This window comes from Lolium perenne, chromosome 6 (assembly GCF_019359855.2).
Source record: "Lolium perenne isolate Kyuss_39 chromosome 6, Kyuss_2.0, whole genome shotgun sequence".
Taxonomy (NCBI): Eukaryota; Viridiplantae; Streptophyta; class Magnoliopsida; order Poales; family Poaceae; genus Lolium; species Lolium perenne.
The window spans coordinates 77,520,245-77,533,955 of record NC_067249.2 but is presented as its reverse complement, the minus strand read 5'-3'; the positions used below and the strand labels follow the sequence as shown (position 1 = coordinate 77,533,955).

The following is a 13,711-nucleotide window of genomic DNA, read 5'->3' as shown; positions in this document are numbered from 1 at the left end:
CCTCCGTTGCCCAGCTGGTAGAACTTGGTGTGGTTGACCTGCTCCATCTGTAGGTGAATTGGATGAGTAAGTTAGAGAAGTGAGCAAGTGTGTCAAAATTTTAAGTAGAATTACAAGAAAAAGTAGAGCATGGATTTCTTATTTTGAAAATATCTCAAGCACAAGAGTGAGAATAAGTTTTCATAAATATTCACTTCATTTGTTTTGAAACTAAGTTTTTCAGACGTCCATTCTAACTAGGGCCTCCTAAGGTCAAACAATGGCTCTGATACCAACTTGTCAACACCCGGATTTTTAATTCCAGATGCCTATTATGCCATACATCGCAATCCCAGGAAGATTGTTTTTGCAAGACATAACAGTCGATATCACAGAACATTATTCATTACAAACCATAATCGTCTTACAACAAGGGATCCCATGATCCAAACTTAAAACAACAGTTGATCTAAAGATCAGATACAAAACACATAGCGGAAGATACGTAGTAGCGGTCCATCTGTTCCACAGGCAACGCTTGACGTTGGGAGGTGATCCTAGTTATCATAGACATCCTGCTGTCCATCTTCCTGGTACTGGTTCTCCTCTTCATAGTCTGGCCATTTGAATAGTCAGGGACAAAGCCATGAGTACTTTATAAAGTACTCGCAAACTACCACTAATAGAAGTACTAGTAGCTCTAATAAGGGTTCTAAGCTTCTAGGTTTATTTGCACAAAGCTAGTTTTATTTCATAAACACTTAGTAGTTAAAGACCCTTTTATTTGCCTAAAATTACTCAAGTGGGAACATTAGTGTCATTCCCACAACTTGGTGGTAGTCAAGTCAAGTTCACCTTTCAAGTCATAATTCATTTTGAAAATATCTGACAACGGAACAGTATGGCCATCCAACCGTCCATGACCGCGGACGCGGCTATTCGAATAGTTTAACACTCTGCAGAGGTTGTACACTTGTACCACAACTTTTGATTACATCCGTCAGGGATAGCCCTGAATCATCATACTCGGTATGCAGATCATCAACCATTAACCTTTTAATTACATACCCTATTATAGGCACCTCCCCTATGAGCTTGGCCTCCCAGCGATGGCGATCTGCCTCCTGGGATCTACACAGGGCTTGGATAGGACATTCATCTCTTTTTCACGTCATTTCACTTTTCACGGAGGCAGCCTCGGCATAACCTCTATGGAGCTTGTTCAGAGGGAACCCATACTAAAATACATAAATTTCCAGTTAAGCCTTACCCATTTTCAGGTATTGTGGGGGTAATCTAAAGTTGGAATGGTATCGAATCCGAACCCAACCATCATTTTTTGTCAAGTTCACCTTGTCACTCCAAGGCCATATTCACCTTCAAAACTTTCAATAAAATGACTCATCATTCTAAGGTTTTCAAATTCATTTGATTCACAAGTTCCCATCTAGAGTGGTCAGGTTTGGCTTTAGCACTAGCAACTAGCCATGAGAGGTGCTAACTAAGTTTGAGCTATCTAGGCTAAGTTTGAAGCTCTTGTGGCACTCTATACTTAGACAAAAGTTAAATACAACAAGTAAGCCTTGACAACCAAAGTAAAATATTGCAAGATAAAAACTGGGGCTTGGAAGAATAAATCTTTAAACAAAAATACTAGTGCCATGGTATCTTGCACTAGTAGCTTGCATTAGTAGATCTTGCCTTGGTTGGTACAATAATCAAAGTGTTCCTCCTCTTCTTCGTAGAAGACCTCCTCCTCCTCGTAGCCTTCGGTACTAGCGTCTATAAACGGATACGAGGTATACAATCACCAAACAATACTTAAGTACTCTATTTGCCACACAAGATGATTTAGCATCATCACAATCATCACCCAACATAATACTAGGGTTTCCATTCATTTCTTTTGAAGAGTAATTTCCTCTCGTTGAAAATTACTAAGATTTAATATCCTCAAATAATAAAATATGAGGCCATCATGTAACAAAAGTCATCACCTCACATCAAATTACTTGGGAAAGTGATTTAAATGAAATGCTACATCTCATAGATTTTAAATACTATTTTTTAAATAATTTAAATGGGCTAGAAATAGCCACATAGCCATTATTTGAATCTAGCCCTTGATCATATGAAACAACCATGTCACATTTTTACATATTCGAATAGAGTATTTGAAATGTGAATTTTGAGAGGTGGAATCACCTCAAAATACATTAGGGTTGATTTTATAAAAATGTTTGAATTTGGCAAAGTTACTGCCTTGTTATTTTTATTGCAATTGTTATGTAATAAATCAAGGGTTGAGACCAGTGTGATTGGATAGATATTTTCAACTACTTTCACACAAAATTTGAATCATTCAAATTTTCTTAGTAGATTTGTTTTTATGAAATTTTGAACAGGACACCAGTATTTGAATTTAGGTTAAAAGAATTAAATCGAATTCAAACTGATGGGCTTAGGCGGCAAAAGGAAATGAGCCAGAGACAGAGTTAACAGGCCGGCCCAGTAGCGCGTCTCGCACACGCGGGCGGCCTGACATTGGGTCCCACGCGTCAGTGGGTTATAAACGCCGAAGCAGTATGAGCGAGAGGGGGCCGTTGGATTGAAACAGGATCGGACGGCCGAGGCTCGTCTCCATCCTCGAATAGAAACGGCGGGGAGCTAACCCTACCGGAGACGGACCTAGGGGGTCGGGGGCTCACCGGAGGGCGGGCAAGCGTCGACGAGGCTGGAAGACATCATGGAAGAAGACGGCGAGGCTCCTGGTACCGGCAGCAGCTCCTGGGGTGGCTCCAATCGTCGGTGAGCTTGCGGTGGTACTGGCGGAGCTCCGGCGAACAATTGGGACAGTGGTGATGAAATTGGAAGGGGCAGTGCTCGAGGAGGGTCGGGGAGAGGAGTGGAGGAGAAATCGAGCGGTGGAGGTCTCCTTTTATAGCGAGCGAGAGGTGCTGCGGGTGGTCACGGTGGCAGACGGTGAGGTGGTGCTACAGGCGACCAGAGGCGTGGGGCGTTGTTCAGGGTGTCACGGCGATCATTACACGCGTCATCACAAGGAAAATGGTGGTCAGGAGCAGTGGTGCGGTCGATGTCTCTGGCGGTACCGTGGCGGACATCGGCGATGATGGCAACGGCGATAGGGCACGGGAGAGAGAGTGACAGTGTCTGGCGTGTTCCCAGTGTCGTGGCGATGCTCAGGGCGGGCGCTGATGGCGAGGCGAGGATGGAGGCAACGGGGCACTGTGGCGCTCTGGCGTGCGCGGTGATCGTGTCCGTGCGCGCGATGGAGTCCCTGGGTGACGTGGGTGCGTCCTGGGCTGGGCGTGCAAAGCCTCTCCTTGGCCAGGGGCGTGTACCAGCGTGATCATGTGAGTGAGGTCAATCTCCAGGACATGGTGAGGTAGGTCAAGGAAGAGAGGAGAGAGGGATGGCATGGTGAGTGGCATGGTGAGTGACATAGGCATGTCTTGGTCATGTTTCTCCCATGAACAGTGCTTCCAAGGCTTGGCATTGTTCAGAGGATGCAAGGATGCACTGAGGATGCACAAGCACTGATGGTTTAGGCTAAAACCTGTTGGATATTGAGGTGTATGCACATTTCTGAATTATGCACATAAGGTGTTTGACAAAATGGCCGCAAGAGATTTAAATTTTAATTTTGCCAAAATATTTATGGGTGTGATTCAAATAATGTTTGGCACCTCTTGGTGACATTGGTTTGCAAAATGAAGTTGGTTTGGTGAAAATAAAAAATGAGGTGATCTTAAATCTTTTTCAGTGTTGCCACTTTGGATGCTATTTAAAATCATTTGAAAATGAATCAGCAAGGTTGGCCAGCACCAAGTTGTTCACTTTTATGTGTACTAGTGATCTAGGCAAAAAGATTAGGAGGTTTGGTTTGTAAAATAATAACCACAGGGGTTCAAAGTAGGCATCAAACTAAAATTGTCAAATGTGACCATCATCACATGTGTATGGAGTTTTCATTTTCTTTTTTCTTTTGATTTGTTTTGTTTTTCTTTGATTCTAAAGTTATTGTTTTGGGTTCATTGAGTATTAGGTTGAGTTTATTAATGGTTTCAAACCATTTAAGTAAAGTAAACATGGCATGGGCCTATATTTGCAAATATGGCCATATGCTCATATATGATTCTATTTTTTTATTTTCTTTTGCTTGGTTTTCTTTGATCTAAAAGGCATGGTTTAGGGTTTAGAAACATATCAAACAAACAATCATGGCAACATCAAAACATTCATGCATGAACACTTATGCACACAACTTAAAATTAATCCAAGTTTTTGTTGGCTCAAAAGTTTGGAATAAGGGAATTGCATTTCTTCTTTGTTTTATATTTTGGGATGTTACAATTGTGCCTAATTATCCAACAGATACATGGCTTAGATTGGCGGTCCAATGCTTTCTCTAACTTGTATGCATACTCAAAAGATCTTGATTGCACCGGTGCTTTTTCACACCGTTAGATATCCATGGGCGAAGGTACTCTACATGATATCAACAGATGGTGCTTGAGGAAAACATTCCCCATGGTTCTGATAACAATAAACTCATAAAATGTCATGCATATAACTAACATATCTCATTTCACAGTATTAATTGTTCATTTTATTTCAAGCAAATGTGCTTCTTCTAGATTAACCCCACATCTTACTTCCAAAGCTAGATATGTGCAATATACTTGATAGTTAATAGGTATGGCTGACACTACTAAATGCAAATAGGTTCAAGGGAGTTTGGTTTTACAAGTCTTTGCTTGCCTCATTAAATTTTGTGCTAGCAAGAGGAGGAATAGTTGACCATCTACATGCATGCATGCTAAAGCGTCCATAGTACTGCACATTCATTAATAAACAAGATCAACTTAAAGCTAACCATATATATTTGAAAATAAGAGATAGCGTTATATATGACACTTACATACATCATTATTTAAAGCAAATAAACAATCCAACAAGAATGTGGCAACATGCATCACATATAATAAAACTATTATTTCCCCCTTTTCTTTACTGCATCTAACTTAAAATTTCATCATATTGAGTAGCTCATTCATATCCATTAAGCACTCCTACAGGTGGTGGTCTTTTTATTTAAAACAAAAATGCAATACAACAACGTAAAAACTAGACACAGACGCTCCAAGTTTATGCAAAAGTAGAATGATGTATGAAATTCAAAGTTGAAAGATGTGTAAACCTAGAGAGTGATATGTCCAGTGGGGTGCCATGGGGAATCCCCAAGATTATTGTGTTAACCATTACTTAAATGACTCCTTGTTTGATAGTCCATCCTTCCCAGTAAAGAAACTTCACCACAAAACTCTTTCATTCCCATCTCTTTTCTGAGTAGATGATATTAGTAGGCACAAAAGATAATATGCATGCTGATATAAAACCTCCAAATAAAATTTAGTCTGAGGTATCCAAATAATGTATTAAGTCTCCATCATTCATAAATATCAAATACCCAAAAATAAACAAACTGTAACTCACAAGAATGACTTAAGCAACAAAAGACACAATCTGTCCAGAAAAACAATAGGAGCAAAACATATTTATTTGGACCAATTAAACATGTCAGAAAAATCTCAAATTTTAATGGTATACAGAGGATGAAAAGTTGTAACTTCACTATGACTTTAGTGGTTTTAGGAGTTACCAATATGAAATGAAAAATAAAACAGTGAACAGGTCACGTAAAACTTGGCACTTTATTAGAAACTCCTCATAGGTATGACAACTTTAAAACATCCAAATGGGTAAAACTTGAAACTTTATTAAAAAATCCAGAGATAAAAATAAATGGAAACTCTCTTGAAACAGCAAGAGTGCAACAATAAAACCAAAAACAAAAACAACCCGGGTTGCCTCCCGTAAAGCGTTTTCTTTATAGCCATATAGCTAGGCTTCATACCTTGTTTTTAGTAATGACACATGATTCTCCCCTTCCCAGTAATAGAAAGAAAACTTGATGATAAAATACTAGGATCCCATAGTGTGATCAAACCAATCAAAATATTTAAAACTTTAAAGCAAGATTGAACAGGCCATGAAACATACATGAAGCAATATCGAATTCTAACTTTCCTTCCTATGCTTTAGCATTTTATAGATGACTAAATCAAAGAAAATAGAGATATACCAATGCATAATAATAGTAGGTACTTGCAAATTTTTAGTTGTTTGGAAATAAAGAGGAAATTTATTACCTCATCTTTTATAGTAATTGCAAGCATTATAAGTAAATTTAATTATGTAACCATTTTAAGAATGCAATTTTGCAACGTTTGGTTTATAAAGATGATCATTATAATTATCATGACTTTCATTAACATGCTTTCCTCTCTCAGAATAGTTGCTAGCACTATTCTCAATCTTACATAGTTGCAATAATGATTTGGAACTAAATGTAAATGCAAAGCGCATATATAGTCCCTAGCAAGTGCATATTTCTCTTCAATGGTAAAGCTATAGAAGTGTTCAAAGATAATACATGACTCTTACTAATAAGAGTATTATCATGAACAACAAATACATCATTTTTGTCCTCACACATATTAGTAACAAGTGTTGTACATGGATGATTATCGAGAAACATATGACCATCATCTAAAGCATTATCATATAGCATATATAAAACACACTCATCATCATCATCAAATTCATTATTTGGAGCAACAATATTATTAATGGGCATATCCTACATGGCCGCCCAATTGGCCTAGGAGATGCAAGCAAAAGTCACCCCCAGGTTGGCATGCCCCTCGCGGAGGCCGTGCTCTACGTAAAGCAAGAGAGGATCCTCGGCGTTGCTCCCCTGACCTCATCGGTGAGCTCGGTAAGTTCCCAGATGCGACCCTGAGCGCCTTCCCCTAGTGCGCAGGTCCACGCAGCGTCCATGTTCGCCTTCGGCTCCGCGTCAATCTAGTTCAACAGAGCCCCTATTCTCGACCTAATCCGGACGCCGAGAAGCGGTGAGTCGCGCCGAAACCCGATATACAAGACGTGAGCAGTACCGGAGGAGAACATGCCAGTGCCCCACAACATGTATGAGAAAATGCCACCATCCGCCCCGACGATGGACGACGCGGTACGTTTTCTCTCAATCTCCCGATCTCGAGTGTTTCATTCATCTAACATCCGGTGATTCGTAGGCCTATTGGGCGGGACGCTGGAAGGGCGATATTGCGGCCATGATCTATGACGGCGGCTTTGTAAGTGAAGGCCGCGTCGGTATAGGGACGCAGGATCCCTTCCCAGAATCGCATGATCAATGGGCACAACAGGATGTGGCAGACATCAATGGTGATCGGTTGTTCTTTACCCAACAGACGCAGCAGGCAACGGGCGTCTGCGTTGCCGATGATGATGAGGAGGCCTTGGGGCATGGGGATCACACATTGTGGCTTGACAAAACTGTTCTTGGCGATGCCAAGAAGAAGGGGATAGCCCCAGGACTAGCGGCTTCACCGATGAAGAGGACAAATGTTTGTGCGACTCGTGGCTCGCACTCAGCCATAACTGCATAAAACGGTGCCCATCAAAAGGGCAAGGTATACTAGCGCAAGGTCGTCCAAGAGTACGATGAGAGGAAGCTCACGGAAAAATCCATTGAAAAAAGATGGAGCTACATCAAACATGAGACCTCCAAGTTTTGCGTCGCCGTCGACCATGTTGTTTCCCACTTGGAGAGCGGGTGTTGTGGCAGTGGTAAGAAACGGGCATCATCATTCCATTTACGTACTTGGCATTAGCATACCGTAAATTTAACTTTTAGCATTTTTAGGTACCCAGGGCGTTGGAAAGGTTCAAGGCAACACAAAAGAAGGGCTTCTACATGGTCCATTGTAGAGAGAAGCCGAAGGATGCGATGAAGTGGAGGGTTGGCTATGAGGCCTACAAGGAAGCAATTAAGAATGGCACAACCATGGTGGTCGTTGATGGCAAAGACGGAGCACCTGGGCTAAATGCCCGTCCACCTCATCATTGGGGCCAAAAGTCTACCAAGACCGATCTTGCCTGGGAGGCATCAGCCCCTTGCATTGAGCCATGCCTTGTAAAAGATCATGGATGATTGTCAACTCGCCCAGACAAGAAGGGACGAGGAGAGGCGTCTGGAAAAGGAGGCGTCCACTACCATTTACCTCAACTTCACCAAAGAGACCATTGAGATCCAAATGATGGACGTCGAGGCCAAAACGATGGATGCCGAGGCCAAGATTGAGGCAGAGGACACAAAGATTATGCTAGCTGAGTTGACCACCATGGACGACACCAGGACTTGGTTACTGAATAAGCGTGCCGAAATCCGCACGCGTGACGCCTGATCGGTCGTGCCAATCTCAAACACCATAGCCTCCTTGTGCTACATTTGCTGATCATGCCCATGTTGAGCTTATTTTGGACTACATTTGCTGATCATGCCCATGTGCAATATCTGATGGACTCATTTATGACCTATTTTGATCCACTCTAGCAGTTGTTTGGAAGTCATATTTTGGTGGAAATTATTTATTTGTGTTTTTTAGGGATTTAAAAACAAATATGACCCAAACAGGTAAAATACATTGGCCCGCTGAAACACCTCTCGGTGCAGACGGTCGCTCGGCCCTTTCCGCATCCAGAGCCTGACGGAAACGAACACATACAACAACGTATGTTTTAGGTTGGCCCGCTGGAAACGGCCTGAAGCAAAACAAATAGTGTTCTCGCCTGTCCACGAATTTGGGACGGTTTGGGGCGAATAACGTGTAGCGAATACTAAGAGCATCTCCAACAGGAGCTGTAAAATCTGGCGCTGTAAACGCGCGATTCGGCGCACTGTATACCGTTAGCGCGCGTGTTAGCGAATTTGCCCGCGGCAGAGGCGCTATTTTCCAGCGCGCGTTGCTGTGCGAAAAACGCACCTCCGGCAGAGGCGCTATTTTGCAGCGCGCGCGCGGTATAAAGTGCTAAATCCGACCGTTTTTTGAAAATTTAAATCGAACAAACTATGAAAATTTGATCGAAAATACGAATATATTATAAAAGTTCTACGATACAATGCGACATATATTATAAAAGTTCTACGATACTACTCGGAGGAGTCCCAGTCGAAGTCCGAGCTGCTCGGAGTCGTCTCCGACACCGGCGTCGTCGTCCACTCGAAGGAGGAGGAGGAGGAGAGGACGATCGTCGACGGCCCTGCGCCGTTCTTCTTTTCCTCCGCCTTCCTCGCCGCCTTCGCGGCCCTCGCCGCCTTCCTCGCCGCGGACTCGGCGCGGCGCTTCTCGCGTGAAGCTTTTTTCTTCGCCTTCTCCGCCGCCTTCTCCTCCTCCTTCTTCTCTTTCTCCGCGTAGAAGGCCGCCGTGGCGGCGACGTCCTCCGGGAAGTGGCGCGCCCATTCAACGCGAAGCGCCTCGTCGCGCTCGGCGATGAGCGTGCGCCGCTCCCGGCTCCCGGCCGTCGGCCGCTCCTCCCGCGTGATCATCGGCGGCGGCGGCGCGAGCATCTCCGCCGCTCGCGCGTGAACACGTCGTGGAAGTTCATCGCGCGGCGGCTGCGGCCCAGCCGCCACGCGACGGCGTCGTAGGCCCGCGCCACCTCGTGCGCCATGTCGAAGGTGCCGAGGCGGATCCGCTCCTCGCCGGAGCGGATCTCCGCGTCGAATCGGCCGCTCGGCTGCGCCCGGACGACGTGGTAGCCGGAGGGTGGGCGGCGGCGCGGCGGCATCTTCGCGTGGAGGCGGAACGGCCGGAGGCGGAGCGGCGCGGGAGGGAGAGCGGCGGGGAGAGAGAGGCGCGGGAGGAAGACGCGTGGGAGGAGTGGCAGTTGGCCGCTTCGCGCGTGTCGTCTTTATAGCGCGCGCGGCAGCGCACGTGGCGGATTTCCCGCGCGGGATAGCGCGAAAGCGCGCAGGCGGCAAAAGTTTTAGCGCGCGCGCTGTTTTCCCGCCTCCACTGGAGCAGCGTGGCAGCGTCCGCGCGCGGCAAACCGGCGGTTTTTTTGCCGCGCGGGGCTTTTAACGTTGGAGATGCTCTGAAGTCACTGATTTGAGCTATGCTATGAAGTCCTTGTGGGGATGACGTCACTACGAACGGTCTTTTACGTCACTCACATTTGCTACAGTAGTGTTTTTCAGTAGCTGCTGGCGTCGAGTTTATGACCACGATTTATCCCAGTTTGCATGTTATAACCAAACATCATTCTGCTACGCACAATCTTAGCAAACAAGATAATTTTGGACTCCGATTTCAGCGTTTCCCAGCTAACTTTCGGTTTCCCGTTTCACACATGAGGAGCGGGCGTGCAAGATTTTGCTCAGTGCCCGGCGCCACGTAAGCGTAAAATTGCTAGTGGAGACCAACCTACCACTACCAACAATGGCACCCGTGATCGATCCGTCCCCACGACAGCAATGGCGTCGCACCATGGCTACCGGAAAACAAGGGCAGTCTTACACGCTCACTAATTATGGCGAGGGGCGGCTACCAACCGCCCTCAACGGCTCGACACGACCACGCATTTCCACGGTTCACCGGCGGCAAATCCATGGCACCACGCGACATTCCGTAGGCCAGCTCCAGCACTCCACATTGTCTACATGGGGGCCATATGAGCTCTCGGGCCATATATAGCACTGGCCGCTGTGCTCTGCGCTTTGGACACTAGTGCTCCTCTCCACCATCGATCTCTGTTCACCGCACGCGTTTGCAGAGGCCGGCAGCGGCGAGGAAGATGACGACGATGACGACGGGGAGGCCCTTCAAGGTCCCTGAGATGGCGCTGAGGGTGTGCGTGATCCCCCTCGCCCTGGCCTCCCTCTGGCGGATGGCCACCAACAGGCAAGCCGATGACGCCTACGGCGAGATCCGCTTCTCCAACCTCTCCGGCTTCAAGTGAGCATGCATAACCTTGCCTTGTTTCGGGATCCTGGTCCTGTTAATTTTCTTGTTTAATTTACTTCTGATATAGTAATATGAACATGCTTTGTGAAGTGAACTAGCACCATGATCAGTTATCGCCATTTGATTAGGTTTTTGGAGTTTGGATTGACTGCTTTCAATTTCCCCTGATATGAGTCATATGACCCATAATTGTTCTACTGTTAGATCCTGTTTGGCGAGTTAGTTTCGCTCGGTTTCCTCTGCACCCCACTGTTTACTGCACTATAAAGAGAGCATTCTTTCTTGTTTCAGATATTTGGTTGTCATCAACGCCATTACAGCTGCTTACTCCGTGGTCTCCATCTTGCTGTCTTCCTTCAAATCCCTCGCTCGCTACGACTGGCTTGTTTTCGTCCTGGATCAGGTCCGACCCATCATCATCATCATCGTCATCTTTTCTCTCTCGGTCTCTCCCCTTTTTGATTCATCTACACTCTGTGCATAGAAACTACAGTGCTAACGAAAGCTTGGGCTGGCTGAATGCGCGCAGGCGGCTGCTTACCTGCTGCTTACGTCGTGCTCCGCGGCGGCGGAGGTGGTGTACCTGGCGCGCGAGGGCGACCGGGAGGTGTCGTGGGGCGAGGTGTGCTCCTACTTCGGCCGCTTCTGCAGCAGGGCCACCGTGTCCGTGGCGCTGCAGGCCGGTGCGCTGCTGTGCTTCGTCGTGCTCTCCCTCGTCTCCGCCTTCAGGGTCTTCAGCAGGTTCGATGCCCCCGGCGCCGACGTTGATTGCTCGGAGTCTGAATCCAAGCAGGTAGACGAGCAACGGAAGTACTAGATGATGATCCATGAAATGAAGAACAGCCACACTAACACTTGGGCTTAGCGTTGCTCTTTACTGATGGCGATGTGTTCTCAGTTTTTTTTCTTGTGTTTACGGATTCAGGAAGTGTGGAATGCTGTGAAATAATTTACTGTAGAACCTCTGTAGCGTGAGAGTCTGAAACCTCTGAAAGAAACGAGACTGAAACCAACGGCCTTCAGAGTCTGGTCACGTACCAGGGTAGCATGGATTGTCCTGCACATGTACAAGAAAAAAGGAACCGTGCTCTCACGGGAAAACAAATACCAGTGCAGTGCACCAACCTCGGCGATTTATACAAAAATAACCCTTTATGATAAAAATGCACGAAATGACCTTCCCGCCAAATTATTTCACGCATCTAGCCTTTTGTGTGGTGCCTCTGCGAAGGGCGTCACACCCGTCTATGTGGCGTCTGTGAGATCGGCGCCACACATTATCGGCTGGTAGGCTCGAACTGCCACGTATGATATAATGTGTGGCGCTAAGGGAGCCACACAGAAGGGTGTGGCGCCCTAGTGAAGGCGCCACACAGAAGGATGTGGCGCTCTTGCGAACGGAACCACACAAAAAAGTTAGAAGTGTGAAATAGTTTAACCGAAGGGTCATTTCGTGTAATTCTTACTCAAAAAGGTTATTTTGCGTAAATCGCAGCAACATCCTGACATACAGAATATCTGGATACGACTAGACTCACAACGATAGCTCACAAGCGAGAAGAGATTATGTCTCACATGATCGCTCATGTGCTAATAAAAATTCTGAAATTCTCTTGATCTACGTGGGAATAACAATGGGTGGGATTAAAGTTTTAGTACCAAATTGCTAGTTGAGAGAGAGTTGGAGTGGCATATAAGATGGGCCATTACTAGCCCGTGTAAGTGAGTGAGAAGAGAGAGCCCTCGCGCACTTCTCCTCCGCCCGCCTCGCCACGCCTCGCCTCGTCACGACGGGTTGCCGAAATATCGCCGAGTCGAGCTTCTTTTTGTTGTTCAAGAAATTAATTTTGTGATGAAATAGAGTCATTAACGCGTTAACATAGCCGTTTCGTTTCGGTTTTTCTAAATCTCGTGGACTCGGACGTGGGCTGCGCTCCACTACCTTCCCGAATCGCACTACATAAGCGCGGACGGGAACCCTAGCCTTCACGAGACACCATATGCGACCGCATCTTTCTAGTTCATTCTGTCGCCGCTTTCATCTTCCTCATCTCATCTTTCGGCGTGCATCGAGCGACGGGAAAGTAGGCCTCCGGAACCCTGCCTCTCGTAGACCTGTATGGGTGAGGGGCAATCAGGTTTTTGGGAGCGCTTACGCGTGACTACTGGCAACACGATATCGTCTGACGATGAGTTCCTGAACGACGACTTCTTCCCGGACATCGACCTACTCTTCGGCAACCTCAACATGGGCGACAACCAGGATCCTGCTGCTGCCACCAACATCGCCGCTGCTGCTGTTGCGGCCAACGCTAGACGGTATGCGTTTTTGTCCTCCTCGTTTCAGATCTTACTAGAGTTTCTAGTAGTGCTGTTAGGAGTAGATGCGATAGGTTTATCTTGTCTAGATGCTATATGTTCATCTACTCTGTTGATCTGCATGATTAACTCATCTTTTGTTTCTATAGTCATGATTTGTCAAGTATTAGTTCGGATTAATTCATATGATAATTTGCCTATATATTCAACAATCCAAAAACTTGACTATAGGCAAATGAATTCAAGTGCTCTTTGATGGTTCGCCTATAAGAGGTGGCGCACGAGGGCAGTTTTCTGGTTTCAAAACCTGAACTATGATAGCGCCCTTCTTGGCAAACCCGAGGGTGATCTTTCTTCTGCTCAGGAGGAAGCTTACAAGAAAGTCGATGCCATGTTTAAGGTGTCTCTTTTCAATATTTTTGCGGACATCATTGTTGACCCGTACATGACTTTTGATCATGGTAAGGATGCGTGGGATGCACTCGAGGCCAAATTTGGGGTCT

At 45.9% G+C, this 13,711-nt stretch overlaps 1 protein-coding gene across 1 annotated transcript; it reads left to right on the top strand.

The window, feature by feature from the left end:
* Window positions 1-10,589: 10,589 nt before the first annotated feature.
* LOC127307759 (CASP-like protein 2D1) lies at window positions 10,590-11,917 on the top strand. The gene is made up of 3 exons (XM_051338518.2): window positions 10,590-10,880; window positions 11,181-11,292; window positions 11,419-11,917. The coding sequence occupies exons 1-3, from the start codon at window positions 10,720-10,722 to the stop codon at window positions 11,704-11,706; spliced, it is 561 nt and encodes a 186-aa protein (XP_051194478.1). The 5' UTR covers window positions 10,590-10,719; the 3' UTR covers window positions 11,707-11,917.
* The last annotated feature ends 1,794 nt before the right edge of the window (window positions 11,918-13,711 follow it).